General features: G+C 42.4%; 1 protein-coding gene across 9 annotated transcripts in view; it reads right to left on the reverse strand.

The window, feature by feature from the left end:
• Positions 1-214: 214 nt before the first annotated feature.
• The window catches only part of hao2 (hydroxyacid oxidase 2 (long chain)), a 161,188-nt gene continuing 143,087 nt past the window's right edge, over positions 215-18,315 (reverse strand). For all 9 annotated transcript variants that reach the window (XM_072585258.1, XM_072585253.1, XM_072585257.1 and 6 more), the window contains 2 exons: positions 6,847-6,916; positions 215-435 (listed from right to left, as the gene is read on the reverse strand). In XM_072585258.1, the coding sequence (XP_072441359.1) occupies positions 380-435; positions 6,847-6,916 (126 nt within the window). In that variant the 3' untranslated portion in view covers positions 215-379. The remainder of the gene's footprint in view (positions 436-6,846; positions 6,917-18,315) is intronic.

An 18,315-nucleotide genomic window follows, 5' to 3' on the forward strand; every position in this document is an offset into this window, starting at 1 on the left:
TGACCTGCTGCGCTTTTCCAGCAACACATTTTCAGCTCTGATCTCCAGCATCTGCAGTCCTCACTTTCTCCTAGTTGATTTACCAATGCAAGGCTAACAGCAGTGTCAATGCTGCAGTTTAAGTGATCAAGTAAAGAACATTTATACATGTCAAAAAGAAGAGAATTAATTCATCCAACAGGCATACTTCAAGACTTATATTACGAAATAGAAGTTATTCACAATATTCTGATTTGTTTATTTGCCTTGGTTACAGTGTTTTTCAACTAGGTCCAAATTTGTCCACAATGATCTGTTCTTTTGAGATATATTGATCTTCCAGCAAATGTGTCCCAAGCTCAGATGTGCAGTACCATTTCATTTCTCTTAAGGAATCATTCTAAAGCTTGGAAAATTGAACGAGGTTCCTGTTGATCTCAGAAATATTTCTGCAACCTGAATTGGAGACAAGACATTGATGATGTTAAATAAAACTCATGTGAATTAAACTGCTGCTATCACATGCTATGCAATAATTTTAAAAACGCTTCTGTCTTACACAACATCAAACAATTCCTGGCTGATTTGAGAACAGAACTTTGAATGGAAAATGTCCTACAAGTGGCACTATTCAGTGTTGGCCCACAGCATGAAAGATGTTCCTCTGTTTCACAGAATCTACAACCCAGGGAGCAGTCTCAGAATAAGGGGTAGACCACTTAGGCCTGAGATGAAAAGGAATTTCATCACCCAAAGGCTGGTGAAACTTTGGAATTCTGAATCCCAGAGGGCAGTATAGGCCCTGTTATGTTCAATCCAGACAGTGAAACATTTCTAGATCGTTTCTTTTTATTCACTCACGGGACAAGGGCATCTCTGGTTTGGCCAGCATTTACTGCCTATCCCTAACGGCTCGAGAGCAGTTATGAGTCAACCACTTTGCTGGAGGTCTGTAGTCACATGTAGGCCATACCAGGTAAGAATGACAGATTTCCTTCCCTAAAGGACATTAATCACCCAGATGGATTTTTCCAACAATCAACATTTGACCCTTAATTCCAGATTTTGTTTTATTGAATACAAATTGTACCATGTGCCAGGGCAGGATTTGGACCCAGGTCCCCAGATCATGAGCTGTGCTTCTGGATTAATAGTCTAGCGGTAATACCACTAGGCCATTGCTTCCCCACATAGCAAAGGTATTTAAGGGGTATGAGGATAGTACAGGCTACTGGCCTTGAGATTGAAGATCAGCCATGACCTAATTGAACAACAGAGCAGCTATAGATGCTAAATTGTCTAGTCCTGCTCCTATCTTTCTAACTAGTGTTGGAAAGTGCACTTCAGAATGCAATCATCTGAAGACATGTTATGCAGATCATTTCAAATTTTATGCATGATAGTTTATTGCAAATGACAAACTTGCAAGCTTTATTGGGCAACACATAGAAGATTTGAAAAATTGTTATGCAATATATTACTATCCAAGGTGTTAATAAAGTTCATGTGCAGCTTTATCTTTAATAAATCTGGATATATGCATGATTGAAGCAAATATACCATCATTCATAAGGATTTTTTGCTGTCAATTTATTAAGAAATAATCATGAAATCACTCAGCAGAAATTGGAGAATTTTTGTCAATAAGTTAGAAAAACTGATTAACCAACGTATTGCAAAACATGGGGTTATATTGATGCCTGGCAATTTAGATTGCATTGTGTTAAAACTGCATGAATTCTGCTTTCATATGCTATTTAACTTCTTGCTTCTATTGAGTTTGTACCCAAAATGATTATGGTTTAAGTTTGTACACAGACTTTATAAAAGTTCAGGAGACTAAATATACTCACAATACTACTTTTGTTAAGAGCAAAACACCCACCATTTAGTTGCATGGAATCAAAGATGCATGTGCACCTGTACTTTATTATTTTCTGTCTAAGGTGCAAGTGAGGATTAAATATCATCTGTTTTGTTCAGACCTCATCAATATATTTTGTGTATTTATGCAAGTTCATTTTTTTTCCTCTATCATGCCTTTGTCTCCAAGCAACCAGAACAAGTGTCAGCAAGATTATGAGTATTGATTCAATCTCTCATCAACTCTGTATGTTTTGCCTGCTGTTTGATTATATTCTTCACTAACATTTGACATTTCACTGCTTATTTTGACTTCTATTTCTTTTGTCACCCAGGTAGCTCCTGAATACATTATAGCCGAGAATGTTTAGTGTCTATTCTTACCGACATTTAAGCCAGATCTCCATTATGGCCATTTTGTCATCACCCTATGTGACATCTTGTGCCTGAGGCCATCAACCGTATTCGTCTCTGTCCTCAGGTTATCATACATGTATTCCAACAGCATATCTGCTTTGCTTGTTTCCTCTAATTTAAGTATTATGATTGCGATGGACAAGATGGGCCAAATATTGTGCTGTACCATTTCTGTGGTTCTATCTACACAATTCTTCATTCTATTGCCTGTAGTACTTCATTTTTTGAGTTTTCTCCCCTCATTGCTGCAACATCCTGGTTCCCAGTCAAATTAGTCATTAGCCTCTGCATTATTTGACAGTCACAAGAGAACGACATACAGCTTTTATGACACTACAGCTGGTCACCTCAATTCAAAACCCCCTTATAGCAGAACACAGATTCCGAGAGACACACAATATTGTCCAGTCAACTGATGGTTGCTGAGGTAATGGTTCCATTTTTTGGACTGTTTAGAAAAAAATTGTTCTCTTCATTTCAGGAAAATCTTCAATATTATCATCATTTACTGAATGCAATCCAGAATGATAGTGTAGTCTTTATAATATTGGACCAGCAATCTATAAAACTGGAGTTTTTATAGATTAATTCAATTCAAATACCATCACTGGGGAATTTAAAAACAGTTAATTAAATATAATCACAGAATCCCTACAGTGTGGAAGCAGGCCATTCAGCTCATTGAGTTCACACTGAGTATCCGAAGATTATCCTACTCAGATCCAACACCTACCCTATCCTATCTCTGTAAACATGCATATCCCATGGCTAATCCACCTAGCCTGGACAACCCTGGACACTTTATGGGCAATTTAACATGGCCAATCCACCTAACCTGCCCATCTTTGGACTGTGGGAGGAAACCCATGCAGACACAAGGAGACACCGCACCACCCAAACTAACACAGTTGGTGGAGATTGTGAAATGAGCTGTATGGCGTTCTCTTGTGACTATCAGCAATGAGCTTCACTTTCCAAGAACGTTGGGAGAGGACCTAGCAACTTCCTCAAATGTACAAAAATGCTACAAGATAGTTTAGTAAGAATAAAACTGTACTAACCACCTAGCATCAACCAAGGTATCAGATTCAACTCTGCAAAGTCCACCTCATCAACATCTGGGGCTTCTGCTAAGATTGGCAGAAGTGTCTAATAAACTAGTCAAGCAACAGCCTGACTAAGTAACAATCACTGAGTCATAGCTCTCACCCAATATCTTGGACTCCTCAGTCACCAGTCCTCTAGCTAGATTCTGTCACAGATGTGGCGGGACAATGGTTTAGAGTCAGGAGGGAGAGGCCCTGGAAGTCCCCAACATCAGCTCCAAAATGCTCATGACAGCAGCTCAAACATCGTCAAGGAAACCACCGACTGATAGCCACTTAACACCCTTCTCAGCTGACGAATCATGCATTTCATGTTGCACATTGTTTAGAGATTGATGGTACAGACACGAAATGCACTCTGGTAGAAAACATTAAATCTCCACCAATTAGAATGACTTGGCATCACTATCAATAAACAAGCTGACCAAATCCTGAGGGCCATATCTGTCAGGCTGACTCCACAGCAATTGGTGACTGAATCAAGATAAGGCAAAAGTGTACTTCACCACAATACCTATCATAGAAGCATTTGTCCATGATAGTATTGGGTGGAGTGACCACCACACAATCCTTATGAGACTGGGCCCTCAACTTTTTATAATTAGTATCAAGGATTTATATGAGGGCTGTGTAGACAAAGTAAATAAATTCACATATGACACAAAGATAGGTAGGGAGGTACTTTGTGAAGAAGATGTTAGAAGTTTGCAGAAGGATGTTGATAGGTTATGTGAGTGGCCAAAATCTGGCCTTGATGGAGTATAATGTGGTAAAATGTGAAGCTGCTCATTTTTTGCAGGGAGAATGAAAAAGTGGAGTACTACTTAAATAGAGAGCAGCTGCAGAATTCCAAGGTGCAGAGGTATCCAAGCGTTCTGGTGCAGGAGCTGCAAGAAGTTACTATGCTGGTACAATGCATCAGCAAGATGGGTAAATGGGACAAACTATTCTTTGTTGTGAGGGGAACTGAACATAAAAGTAAGGATGTTATGCTTCAGATATACAGGGCAAAGGCATATTGATTATAGAGTGCACTGTTTAATAGGTCTCCCTATTAAAAGAAGGACATAAATACATTGTAGGTGGCCCAGAGGAGGTTTACTAAGTTAACATCCAGATGAGTGGGTTTTCCTAACAGGTAGGATAGGCTGGACTGCCTCGCACAGAAGACTGAGAGTTGCTTAATTTAAGTTTATAAGATCCTGAATGGACTTGGCAAGATGGATATGGAAAGGATGTGCGTGTTAATCCAGAAGTAGAAGGCAGTGCTTCAAACATTGGAGCTCATTCTTTTAGCACCGAGATGGGAAACATGTTTATCTGAAGGTTTTATGACTTTGGAACTCCATGTTTCAGGAAATGGTGAAAGTGGGATCATTTTTTAAAGGCAGAGATAGATAAATCCTGTCAGGCAATGGAATCAAAGGTTTTCTGGGGTAAGTGGGATCACGGAATTCAGAACTCCAACAAATGTTATTGAATGGTCGAGCAGGTTCAAGAGGCCACCTGGTCTACTCCTCATATTTTGTCTTTTGTATGACTTGCATCTTCACATTGAGGACCTCCACAATTGTCTTGGGTGATACAACACTGTGCTAATTGAGATAGATCCAAGACAGAGCTAGCAGATTAAAACTGGACATACATGAGGATATGTGGGACCATCAGTAGCAACAAGGTTATATTTCAATGCAACGTTTGAACTCACAGCTCAACATATTTCTCCCTCGAACATTACCTTCACGCTAGAGGACCAACCCCAGTTTAATGAGGCAGAGTGAATCAAAACATCTGACATATATGAAAATGATGTGTTAACATGGTGAAGTTATGACACAAACCAGCTTGCATATTAAACAGCAGAAGCAACATGCTATAAAATGCCAAGGGACTCTTTCTCCCCACCAACACAACCAACATATTAGCTCCACATTCTGATATCTGGCCATATCCAGGATAATTAAATGCTTTAGAGGAATTGAACACTTCAGAAACTTCCCAACCTCAAGTCTGGGTAAACTCTACATGTGAATGCAAAAATAAGGCAGAATCTTCAGTCAGAATTGACAAATGGATGATCTATTTCAGCATACTTCTAAAGTTCTCACTATCACAGAGGCTAGTCAATTCATAAAATTTGGCCAAGACATGAGGAGAACCATCATTTCATTTGCATGTATTGATAGCATAGACGTGATTAGGTCCAACTGATCCATTCTCATGCTAATGTGCTGAAAGAGCTCCTGCCACCTTTCTTTATCGAACCCTGTCAACATATCCTTCTATTCCTTTCTTATGGACTTACAGAGCTTAGCCGTAATTATACCTTTGCTTTCTCCTCAACTATTCCATATGTTCTACATTCTCACTACTGTCTGAGTAAAGAGACTTCGCCTGATCTTTATTTTTATTTTATTGGCAAATCTATATTTATTAGGCCCTGGGTTTGGAGTCTCCACAGGAATAATTTAAGTATATTTCACACTGGTGAAGAATGAATTGAAACTGCAATGTGCAGTAATACTACAGCATGTTCAGAAAAATGCAACATAAATGAATGTTAACCAATGCACATATATTAAAGTCAGTTGCACTTTTTACTTGAGCTTCCCAGAGTGTAATCCATCCCTAATTCAACTTCAGTAATGCATAAAAGACAACCTTCTACATAGAGCAATGACCTTGCAAAGTAGATAACCTTCATATGTTTGAATGAACTGACATCCTAATGGGCCAGAATTTCATTTAGACGGGCAGACTCCTGCCTGAGCAAACTTGGGAAAACTCCCCAGTTCTGTGCACTGGTAAACTGCAGGATTTCAACCTGTTAAACTGTAGAATGATCCCTGTGCGTCATCACAGCCTAGGTTCTGTGCCTCAACTCTTTAGATTCATGTAGGTATGGTACAACTCCACAGGAAGAGAAAATACACCAAATCAGACAAACTGACTCACTACCTGTAAAATTATTAGTAGTGTGGTTTGGAGTCCATGTTTGTATGCATGTCAAGAGAGTGCCTCAGGATATTCCATATGTTATCTGAAAGATAGTACATCACTCATTCTGTAGTTCACTGAATCTCAAGTCTACATCATGAACTCAAGTCTTTGGGGTAGGAACTGAGTTTCTAACTCAGCAGTGACACCAGCCAAACTCACATCTTTGTGAGGATGGGAAGATATTTATAGTATTGGATAGCAATTTTTTAAAGCAACTTATTTGGACACCTTATGATAAACCTCCAGGACAGGTGGAACTTGAACCCAGACCTCCTGTCTAGACTATAACTACAGACAGTACAACAGTGCCACAAGAGTCCTCGTAGGATGGGATACACTAAGGTTATGTGTCCTATTGATCTTTAACAGTCACTCAAGAGAGCAAAAGCGATGTATTCTTCAGCCTGAGCTATATTTCAAGCCACGTTCCACAATGTGTAAACTTGCACTGCTGCAGTCAGCAAAGACTAAATGTACTTACCAGCCAAGGCCATTGATAAACGAAATTCATCATTCAAAATCTGCAAAATTTCTTTGACTCCCTCTTCTCCCTAAAAGTAAAGTAATACATTAATGTTTACAAATTGATTTCCATCAAAATTCTGTAATTCAAGAATATTAAATCTCCCAGCTGTGTAAGTAAATAATGTTGGGTGTACAACAAAAGACTTAATGCATAGACACTATATTATTTGCCTGTTTCAATATATTTAAAGAAATCCTGATGTTGAACAGCACAATATTAGAGTCACCCAAGTAATCCTCGACTCTTTGTAACATCAGTGCTGGTCAAAACAAGCAACAAGATAAATTCAATAGAAATTTTGTGTGCTGCACAATAACACAACAACTTGCTGAAATTCTGCAGCATATTTGGGATTGGCATAGCATTCATATATTATGGCAGTCTACTCCTTCAGTTCCAAGAGATTACTTCAGTCCCCTCAGTTTGTTATTATCTAGGTTAGCACAATTTGAGTCATAGAGTTATACAGCCAGTTCACGCCAACCATGTTCCCATACTGAACGAGTCTCACCTGCTGCATTTGGTCCATACCCCTCCAAACCTTTCCTTGTCATGAATCAGGGGGAATGATATTCAGTGACGGGAAGTTATGGCAGGGCAACTGAAAGTTTATGATCTCAGTTCTCTGAGGTTTTGGCATGGGCAAGAAATCCATTGAAGACAGGATCACTGAAAAGATCAGCTTTCTTGTCAATGAGCGTCATAAGGGTTAGTGCTTGGTGGGCCATGAAAAACTGAGATTAATTGTTCCCTCTAAATTGACACCGACACAAAAGATTTTTACTTCAGTACAAGATCCCAACACCAACTTTAGATCAAGAGAATGTTCCAGGGCAGCATCCACACATTAATGCTGCTGCTGCTGTGAGGATTCAGGTCTATGCTTCCCCTCAATTCAACTTGGTCCTGCCTGGTCAGCAGAGATCATATGCGGAGCAAGTCTGCTTGAAGGGTTCACCACAAGAGTCCTCTGGCCACGTTTTTGACATCGCCTCCACGTGTTGGCGACAAACATTCTTGCATATGTGGCAGTGATGTGGGTGTTGAGGTACCTAGACTTCCTGAGCTACGGTGATGGTAAGGCTCCCAGGTCTGTCATGGTGGGGTGGCCTGATGGGGCCCCTCAAGTTCCAGGTGCCAATACAACTTGAAGATGAGTGGAAAGCATCCTTGTGGGATTTCTTATTTTACTTTAAAATGCGGGCTGGTCAGTTCACACCGATTGCCGAAAGGAGACAGAAGGGCATGACACTGGTGCAGCGGCAAGGGAGTTTGAAGGTAATTTGAGTCCAGACTCTGGTGTGTAGGCACAGACGTGACATGGTCTGTGTCTGGTTGTCTGCTCCTGCACAAAGCTTACTGAATTACTTCCATTCCTTCAGTGTGGACGGTAGTTGATAAAAGTTAGGTGTGATGGTTCATTAACAGCCAATCTCACGCTCTTCCCAACTCTCGGGTCAATTTAGGGATTTGTTTGTTAAAACCAGTGGTCCATTTCACCTCTAAGATCTGTTTGTTCCTCCTCTTCTTGGTGTGACATAACTGACAGGTAAAGTCACTGTAATCCCTCTCTCTCACTAAGAAGACATAACTAGTGCTTGACTTTAGCTTTAAACATGCCCCAGGTGAGGGGTTGAAAAGGTGGGACCTTTATAGCAACTGCAGTATGAGAATTCAGAAAATGATATTTTTTCAAAAATTTATGCATGGGAGTTGGCGTTGCTGACTCCCAGCAACATTTTGCCCGTGTCTAGTTGCCTCTTCAGAAGGAGATGGTGAGCTGTCTAGGTTGAACCACTGCAGTCCAAATGCTGTAAGTGACCCACAATGTCCTGATGGAGGGAATTTCAGGAGTTTGATTCAGTGATGCTAAACAGCGATACATTTCCAAGTGAGGATGGTGAGTGGCTTGGAGGGGAATTTGCAGGTGGTGATGTTCCCATGTATCTGCTGCCCTTGACCTTCTAGATGGAAGTGGTCAAGGATTTGTAAGGTGCTTTCAAGGGTTATTTGGTGAATTTTTGGAGTGCATCTTGTAGCTTGGTTGCCTCACAGCACCAGGGACGTGGGTTTGATTCCAGTCTCGGTTGACTGTGTGGAGTTTGCATGTTGCCCAGTGTCTGCGTGGGTTTCCTCCAGGTGCTCCAGTTTCCTGCCACAGTCCAAAGATGTGTAGGTTAGATGAATTAGCCAAGGTTAATTGCCCATAGTGTTCAGGAATGTGTAGGTGAGGTGTATTAGTCAGAGGAAATATAGAGTAGGGGAATGGGTCTGGATGAGATACTCTTCAGAGGGTTGGTGTGGAGTTGTTGGGCCAAATGGTCTGTTTCCATACAGTAGGGATTCCATGATTCCAATTTATCCCAAATGTCGTTTAAAGATAACTGTACCTGCATCCACTATTTTCTCTGGCAGTTTATTCCACATACAAACCACTATCTGTAAAAACATTGCCCCTCATGTCCTTTTTAAACCTCTCTCCTCTCACCTTAAAAATATGCTCTCTAGGTTTGAATTCCCTGACCTTAAGGGAAAGACCTTTGTTGTTCACCTTATCTATGCCTCTCATGATTTTATAAACCTATAAGGTCACCCCTCAACGCCCTACACTCCAGTGAAAAATGTCCCAGCCTATCTAGACTCTCCTTATAACTCAAACCCTCCAGTTCGAGCAACATCCTGATAAATCTTTTCTGAACCCACTCCAGTTTAAAAAAGATCATTTCTCTAGCAGGGCAACTAGAACTGCACACAGGACCCCAGAAGCAGCCTCAACGACATCCTGTACAACATGACGTTCCAGCTCCTACACTTGAAGGTCTGAGCAATGAAGGCAAGCATGCTAAATGCCCTCTTACGCACCCTGTCTACCTGTGATGCAAATTTCAAAGAATTATGTATCTGAGTCCCTAGGTCTCTGTTCTACAACACTATCCAGGGAGAAAATTATGACTGTAGACACTAGAGATCAGAGTCGAAAAGTGTGGCGCTGAAAAAGCATAACAGGTCAGCTAGCATCGGAGGAGCAGGAGAATTGATGGGCATAAGCCCTTCATCAGGAATGCGGTGGGGACCGGGGGCAGGGGCTGAGAGGTAAATAGAAGGGGACTGGGGCTGGGGGGAAGGTAGCTGGGAAAGCAATAGGTAGATGCAGGTGGGGTGTGATGGTGATAGGTCAGAGTGAAGGATGGGAAGGAAGATGGACAGGGGAACAGTTCAAGAGAGTGATGCCAAGTTTGAGGATTGTTTCTTGGGTGAGATGGGGGGGAAGGGAGATAAAGAAACTGGTGAAATCGACATTGTGCTGTTTGGGGGTTGGAGGGTCCCAAGGCAGAAGATAAGACATTCTTCCTTCAGATGTCAGGAGGCCCAGGACTGACATGTCCTGGGCGGAGTGGGAGGGGAAGTTGAAGTGGTCGGCCACGCGGTGGCGGGGTTGTTTAGCATGTGTGTTCTCTGAAATGTTCCGCAAGTTGGCATCCTGTCTCCCCAGTGTAGAGGAGACCACATCGAGAGTGACATACACAGCAGATGAGGTGTTTGGATGTGCATCAACATTGATTTCACCAGTTTCCTCATCTCCCCTCCCCCCACCTTATTCCAGATGGAACCCTCTTGAATTGTCCTACCTGTCCATCTTCCTTCCCATCTATCTTCTCCACCGCCCACTCCGACCTATCACCCTTACCCCCCACCTGCATATACCTATTGCATTCCCAGCTACATTCCCCCTAGCCCCACACCCCCCACCTATTTATCTCTCAGCCCCCTTCCCCTCCCCACATTCCTGATGAAGGGCTTATGCCCAAAACTTCAATTCTCCTGCTCCTCGGATGCTGCCTGACCTGCTGTGCTTTTCCAGCACCACACTTTCCAACAGTACCCAGGGGACCTACTTTTAATTGTTTAAGTCCTGTTCTTGTTTGTATGACCAAATGCAATACCTTGCATTATCCAAATTAAAATCCATCTGCCATTCCTTAGCCCATTGACCCAATTTATTTAATGCAGATTGGTAAAATCTTATTTTTTTCAATATACAAATAAAACTGCTGGCTGATATCTTATTTTTTTCAATATACAAATAAAACTGCTGGTTGATATTTGACGCCATCAAAGAATCATCCTGTCTTACATTCAATAGATTATGTTTCTACAGTTCTGTTTATTCACAAATCTGTAACATACTCATCTTGTCTCTAGGTGTTTTCATATAGACATGCTGATCGCTGACTCAGAATCCCAGACAATTGGACTTCAACCTGTCTGCACTGTATGATCTTTTTCAGGACCCAATTTTCCTATTATTGTAGCTCTCAAGGTTATAGGTGTATGGAAACCTCCCAACATATCAAGGAGAAGTCACAGGGAAGGCTATTTATCTAAGGAAGGGGATTTCTACCAATTTACTGCAGAAGGAGGTCAGGAGAAACACTGCAGAAATATCAGGAATTTTAATTAGCTAGAAAATTCCATGGGCAAAACAATAGCCAACAGAGTTCATGAGATACATTTCTGCCCAGACATTATCTGTTTCACCTCAGAGGAAGAACAGTCAAAGGTTGACCATCATTTGTCTAATCACTTTGAAAATATCCATTGTCTCTTTTGTCTAATTACTTTCATAGAAGCTTGGAATTATCCAACAAGGCTGGGCCCTAAATTATTATGGTATTTTAGCAGGAAGGTTGTGCTGGCTCCTCGGCCTGTATTGAGTACTGCAGTTCCTATAGTGACTGCTAGGTGTGTCCTCACCAGCAGGTGGCAGTGGCTTTGGAGAGCCTAAGATTCACTGGGATTTCTTTGGGGGATGTTTGGAAGGTTTATGGATGTGGAATGAGGAGATATGTGAATGAAAGTCCCAAAGGGTCAAAGGCTGCTCTCTCACTAAAGAGAGATGACTGATGGTGAATTTAGCCTGAGGGTAACTAAAAGTGAGGTTGAGAAAGTGAAGTTTTCAGCTCTAGTTAGTTGTGTTGACTGGTTTGTGAGACCAAAGTGAGCTTTTACTCTGAGATTCTGCCTTCTGGACCTAGACTCTCCCACAAGGAGAAACAATCTCCCTGGACCTACCCTGTCAAGTATCTTAATCATCTTGTATGTTTAACAAGGTCTCATCTTAATCATCTAAACTCGAACAAATATGAGCCTAACCTACTCAATCTCTCCTCAAGAGATCAATCTTTTGGACCCTCTCTGTACTGCCTCCAACGCAAGTATTTCTTTCCTTAAATGAGGAGACTGTTCACAGTATTCACAGTAAGTGTAATCTAAGTAGCATCTTGTGTAGTTTTACCCCTCCATTTTGATACACCATTCTCTTTGAAATAAAGGCAAACAATCCATTCACCTTCCCTATTACCAACTGAACTTGGACACTAGCTTTTTGTGATTCATGCACAAGCTCCCCAAATCCCATTGTGCTGCAACTTTGTGCAGTTTTCCCCCATTTAAATAACTTTCAGTTCTTCTATTCTTTCTGCAAAGTGCGTAACTTCACATTTTGCTACGTTGTAATTCATCTGCTAAGTCTGTGCCCAGTTTCTGTATCTCTCTGCAGACTCACTGCCAATGTTCCCTTTAAGCTATACGGCTGTTTGCCAATTGGTATATAGACACATTGCCTTCTGGTTCTGGAAGCCATTGCTGCACATGGACTCACAGTGTGGCAGGAAAAAATTCAGATGGAAAAAAGCTCACTACGTGCCTTGCCACCTATTCATGTGTCATCAGCAAAGTTGATGATAGGACATTCACTCTCATCCAAGATTTGGAGATGCCGATGTTGGACTGGGATGTACAAAGTTAAAAATCTCACAACACCAGATTATAGTCCAACAGGTTTATTTGGAAGCACTAGCTTTTGGAACACTGCTCCTTCATCAGGTGGTTGTGGAATGTAAGGTCGTAGGACACAGAATTTTTAGCGAAAGTATGATGTAACTGAAATTATATATTGAAAAAGACGTGGATTATTTGGTAAGTCTCTCATATTTTAAAATTGGGCATGTTGGTTTCAGTTCCTTCATATGTATATTCCAGAACTTTCTTAAAATTATATTCTCAAGTGAACTTCAACAATAGGAGCCAAGTTGGCCCAGATAATGCCCTGTTTGAGACACTCTGTGCCACAATGGTCAGATTGATTCTAATCTAAAAAAGGGATTTACAGAATTTTACAAGGATTTAAGCAGTTTTTGAGCAAAATAAAAGGTAATTCTGCAAGTACAAATTCACTCTGCAAACGTATATGTGTGTGTGTGTGTGCATGTGGGTATGTGTGCACGGGGTGGGGGGGTATGCGTGCCGGTGAGAGTGAGTGTGTATGTGTGAGTATAAAGGGGTATAAGTCTGTGAGAGGATGCTTGTGTGAGTGTGGGAGAATATATGTGAGCATATGAGAAAGAGCTTGTGTATGAGAGAGGGTCTGTGTGACTGTATGGATCTGTAGGAGTGTGTATGTGTCAATAAGAGTGTCTGTTTTTGTCTGTGTGTGTGTGTAGAGCAGTGGGGTCACCTGTAGTGTGACATGAACCCAAGGTCCCAGTTGAGGCCATCCCCATGGACATTGAACTTGGCTGTCAGCCTCTGCTCAGCCACTTTGCCTGTCCCAAAGTCCACCTTGGAGGATGGTCACCCGAAGGTCTGAGGTTAAATGTCCTGGAACGCTGTAATGTTCTCCAACTGGGAGGGAACACTCCTGTCTGTTGATTGTTGTGCAGTGTTCATTGATCCATTGCCATAGCCTCTGCTCAGTCCTCACCAATGCACCATGCCTCAGGGCATCCTTGCCTACAGCATATGATATGGACTACACTGGCCGAGTCACACGGGTACCTGCCACTTGCATGATATGTGGGCACCATGCACGTGGCAGATACTCATGTGACTCCACCAACATTATCTGTATCATATGCTGTTGGCAAGGATGCCCTGAGGCATGGTGCATTGGTGAGGACCGAGCAGAGGCTATGGCAATGGATCAATGAACACTGCACAACAATCAACAGACAGGAGTGCTCCCTCCCAGTCTGAGAACATTACAGCATTCCAGGACATTCAACCTTGGACCTTTGGGTGACCGTCCTCCAAGGTGAACTTCAGGATAGGCAACAACGCAATGTGGCCAAGCAGAGGCTGATAGCTAAGTTCAGTACCCATGGGGATCGCCTCAACCAGGACCTTGGGTTCATGTCACACTACAGGTGACTCCACTGCTCTACACACACACACAGACCCTCTCTCATACGCTCATATACACTCCCACATTCACACAAGCATCTTCTCACAGACTTATACCCCTTTAGACTCACACTCATACACATACAAACACACTCTCAGACACTCATACCCCCCCTACACACACAACACACAGCCACATACACGCACACACATGTATAAGTTTGTGGGATGAATTTGTACTTGCAGGATTACATTTTATTTTGCTCAAAAACTGCATGAATCCATGTAAGATTCTGTAAATCCCTTTTTTAGATTCGAATCAGTTGGAACGTTGGGCACAGACAGCCTCACACAGGGCACCTCACACCTTTTCAGTGGATTATCTGGGCCAACAAGGCACCTATTGTTAAAGTTCACTTGAGAATCTAACTTTTGAAAAAGTTTTGCGACTTACATATGAAAGAACTGAAACCAACATGCCTATTCTAAATGATGAGAGACTTAACAAAAAATCCAGGTATTTTTCAATATATAATTTCAGTTACATCCCACTATATAGTTTTGCTATAAATTCTGTGTCGTACGACCTTATATTCCACAACCACCTGATGAAGGAGCAGTGTTCCAAAAGCTAGTGCTTCCAAATAAACCTGTTGGACTATAACCTGGTTGTTGTGTGATTTTTAACACTGTCATCCAAGTCATGAATATATATTGTAAATAGTTGTGGACACAGCATTGATCCTTGTGGCACTCCATTAATTGCAGGTTGCCGTCTTAAAAATGTCCTTTTCTTTATATTCTAATGGTTAGCCAAGCCTTTATCTATGTTAATATACTACCCCAACACAATGGGTTCTTAGCTTTTTAAGTACATTTATGTGCAGTACCTTATCAAGCACTTTCTGGAAATCTACATCGACTGGTTCCCCTTTATATATCCTGCCTCGTACCTCCCGAATGAACTGTAATACATTTTTCAGGCAACATTTACCCATCCTGAAGTCATGTTGACACTGTTATATTTTGCTACGTATTTCTAAAGTCTTGCTGTCTGATCCTGTCTAATATATGCTAGCATTTTCTCAATGACAAATGTTAAACTAACTTGCCTACGGTTGCCTGATTTATTTTGTCTCCTTCACTTTTTGAATAATGGTGTTAGTTTGTCAGCTTTCCAATCCTCTAGAGCTATACAGGTGGCACAGTGGCTCAGTGGTTAGCACTGCTGCCTCACAGCACCAGGGACCTGGGTTTTATTCCCACCTTGGGTGACTGTCTGCCTGTCTGTGTGGAGTTTGCAAATTCTCCCTGTGTCTGCGTGGGTTTCCTCTGGGTGGTCTGGTTTCCTCCCACAATCCAAAGATGTGCAGGTCAGATGAATTGGCCATGCTAAATTGCCCACAGTGTTAGGTGCATTAGTCAAGGGTAAATATAGGGTAGGGGAATAGGTCTGGGTGGGTTAGTCTTCAAAGGGTCGTTGTGGACTTGTTGGACTCGTGGGCCTGTTTCCACACTGTAAGACATCTAATCTAACCTTTTCCCAAATCTAAGGATTCCGGAAGTTTACTTCCAGTGCATCCTATAGCTACTTCTTTTAAAATTCTTCGATGCAACCCATCAAGTCCAGGGGACCTATCAAGATTCTGGCCTGTACAAAAACTGAAAGAACTGTGGATGCTGTAAATCAGAAACAAAGACAGAAGTCTCTGGAAAAGCTCAACAGTTCTGGCAGCATCTGTGAAGAGAAATCAGTGTTAGTGTTTTGGGTTCAGTGACCCTTCCGCAGAACAGATGGTAGCTGGGAATATGTCAGTTTATCTGCAGAAGATAGGGTCAGAGGAAGGAGTAAGGAGTAAGTGATAGGTGGGGATAGAGCCCAAAGAGAAAAAAAACAATTGGACGGACAAAGGAGTGGTATTGATCTGGCTGCGAGTGAATGGCTGTTAATGGAGACTGTTAGTAGCTAACAATAGGTACTGTATAATGCCAGACTACCCGAATCTGATGCTCTATGCCAGTTTTGGAATTTCCAATTTGCAGGCTCTAGCCCCCTCCTCTTTACCATGGACATGCAATCCCCCACCAGGATGGGCTCAGGGCTCTCTGTTTCTTCCCGGAACAAGGGCGTGAACTGTCCCCATCCATCACCACCCTCCTCCATTTGGCCGAGCTCGTCTTCACCCTCAACAACTTCTCTTTTAACTCCTCTCATTTTCTTCAGGTCAAAGGGATGGCCATGGGTACCTGAATGGGCCCCAGTTATGCCTGTCTCTTTGTGGGGTATGTGCGACATTCCTTGCTCCGGTCCTATTCTGGCCCCCACCCACAACTTTTTCCCAGATATATGAGTGATATCATTGGTGCTGCTTCCCTCTCTCGTCTGGAATTGGGAAGGTTTATCGATTTCACTTTCAATTTCCGATCCACCCTCACTTTCACCTGGTCCATCTCTGACTCCTCCCTTCCTCGACATCTCTGTTTCCATTTCTGGGGATAGACTGAGCACTAATATCCAATATAAACGCACCCACTCCCACAGTTATCTGGACTATACATCCTCGCATCCTGCTTCCTGTGAAGACTCCGTTCCATTCTCCTAGTTCCTCCATCTCTGTTGCATATGTTCCGAAGAAGCCAACTTCAACAAGGGAGCCTCCAAAATGTCCACCTTCTTCTTCAATTGAGGACTCCCCCAGCACCATTGTTGACAGGGGTCTCAACCGGGTTTGATCCATCTCCCGAAATTCTGCCCTCTTCCCCTCTCCCACAACAGTGATAGGGTTCCCCTTGTCCTTACCTACTATCCCACCAGCATCCACATTCAGAACATCATCAGCTGCCATTTCCACCACCTTCATCTAGATGCAACCATCAGACACACATTTCCCTCCCCTCACTTGTCCACCTTTCGCAGGGACTGTTCCCTCCGGGACACCCAGGTTCACTCTTCCTTTACTCCCAAAATCCCCCCACAACCCCACGGCATCTTCTCCTGGAATCGCCAAATGTGTAACGTCTGCCCATTTACCGCCTTCATCCTCAGTATCCAAGAGCCCAAACACATACCTTCCAGGTGAAGCAGTGCTTTACCTGCACATCACACAATCACCGTCACAATGGGGTCTCTTCTACATTGGAGAAACAAAGTGTAGACTGGTTGATGCCTTCGCTGAACACCTACATTCTGCCCACAAAAAAGACCCTGTGCTTCCAGTTGCCTGCCACTTTAACACATCACCCTGTTCTCTGGCCAACATCTCTGTCTCAGGCTTGCTGCAGTGCTCCAGCCAAGCTCAGCACAAGCTGGAAGAACAACGTGTCATTTTCCACTAGGGGACCCTGCAGCTCTCTGGACTCAATATTGAGTTCAATAATTTTAAGGACTGAACCCTCCCACGCCCTGGACCCCAACCCCACAACCAGGCCTTGTTACCACATAGGTAAAAACAAGGACTGCAGATGCTGGAAACCAGTGTCTAGATTAGAGTGGTGCTGGAAAAGCACTGCAGGTCAGGCAGCATCCAAAGAGCAAGGAAATTGATGTTTCGGGCATTAGCAGCTATTCACCCTCCCAGCAAGATTGTTATCCACTCCATTGTCCAACTGTCTTCTCTCTCTTTGGGCTCTATCCCCACCCTTCATTTACTCCTTACCCCCTTCCCCCAACCTATCTTCTGCATATAAACCAACATTTTCTGAGCTATCATCTGTTGTGAGGAATGGTCAAAGAACCCGAAATATTAACACTGATTTCTCTCCACAGATGCTGCCAAACCTGCTGAGGTTTTTGCAGCAATTTCTGTTTTTCTTTCCAAACTGTATAATTCCTCTCATAATTATTTCAAACAATAGTTATTGTGTTTACTTCACCCCCAATTCCCCTCCACCTCTCTTCCCCCAACCCTAGCCCCTTGATTACTTGGTATTTTTGGAAAGATACTAATGTTGTGTACCATGACGACTGATGTCACGATATTTATTCAACTCCTCTGCCATTTCCTGGTTCCCATTATTTCTCCCATTATTGCTCTCTAAGGGGCCTCTCTTTTCCTGTTACTATTTCAAAAAGTGCTCACTATCCATTTTTATATAACTTGTTAGTTTGCCCTCACAGGTTATTTTCCCACTTAGTTTTTTTCTGGTCATCTTTTGCTGGCTTTAAAAATTCCCAATCATCAGATTTACCACTAATCTTTGCCTCATTTAATGCCTTTTTGCTTTAATTTGATGCTATCTTCA

This window comes from Chiloscyllium punctatum, chromosome 15, assembly GCF_047496795.1.
Source record: "Chiloscyllium punctatum isolate Juve2018m chromosome 15, sChiPun1.3, whole genome shotgun sequence".
NCBI lineage: Eukaryota > Metazoa > Chordata > Chondrichthyes > Orectolobiformes > Hemiscylliidae > Chiloscyllium > Chiloscyllium punctatum.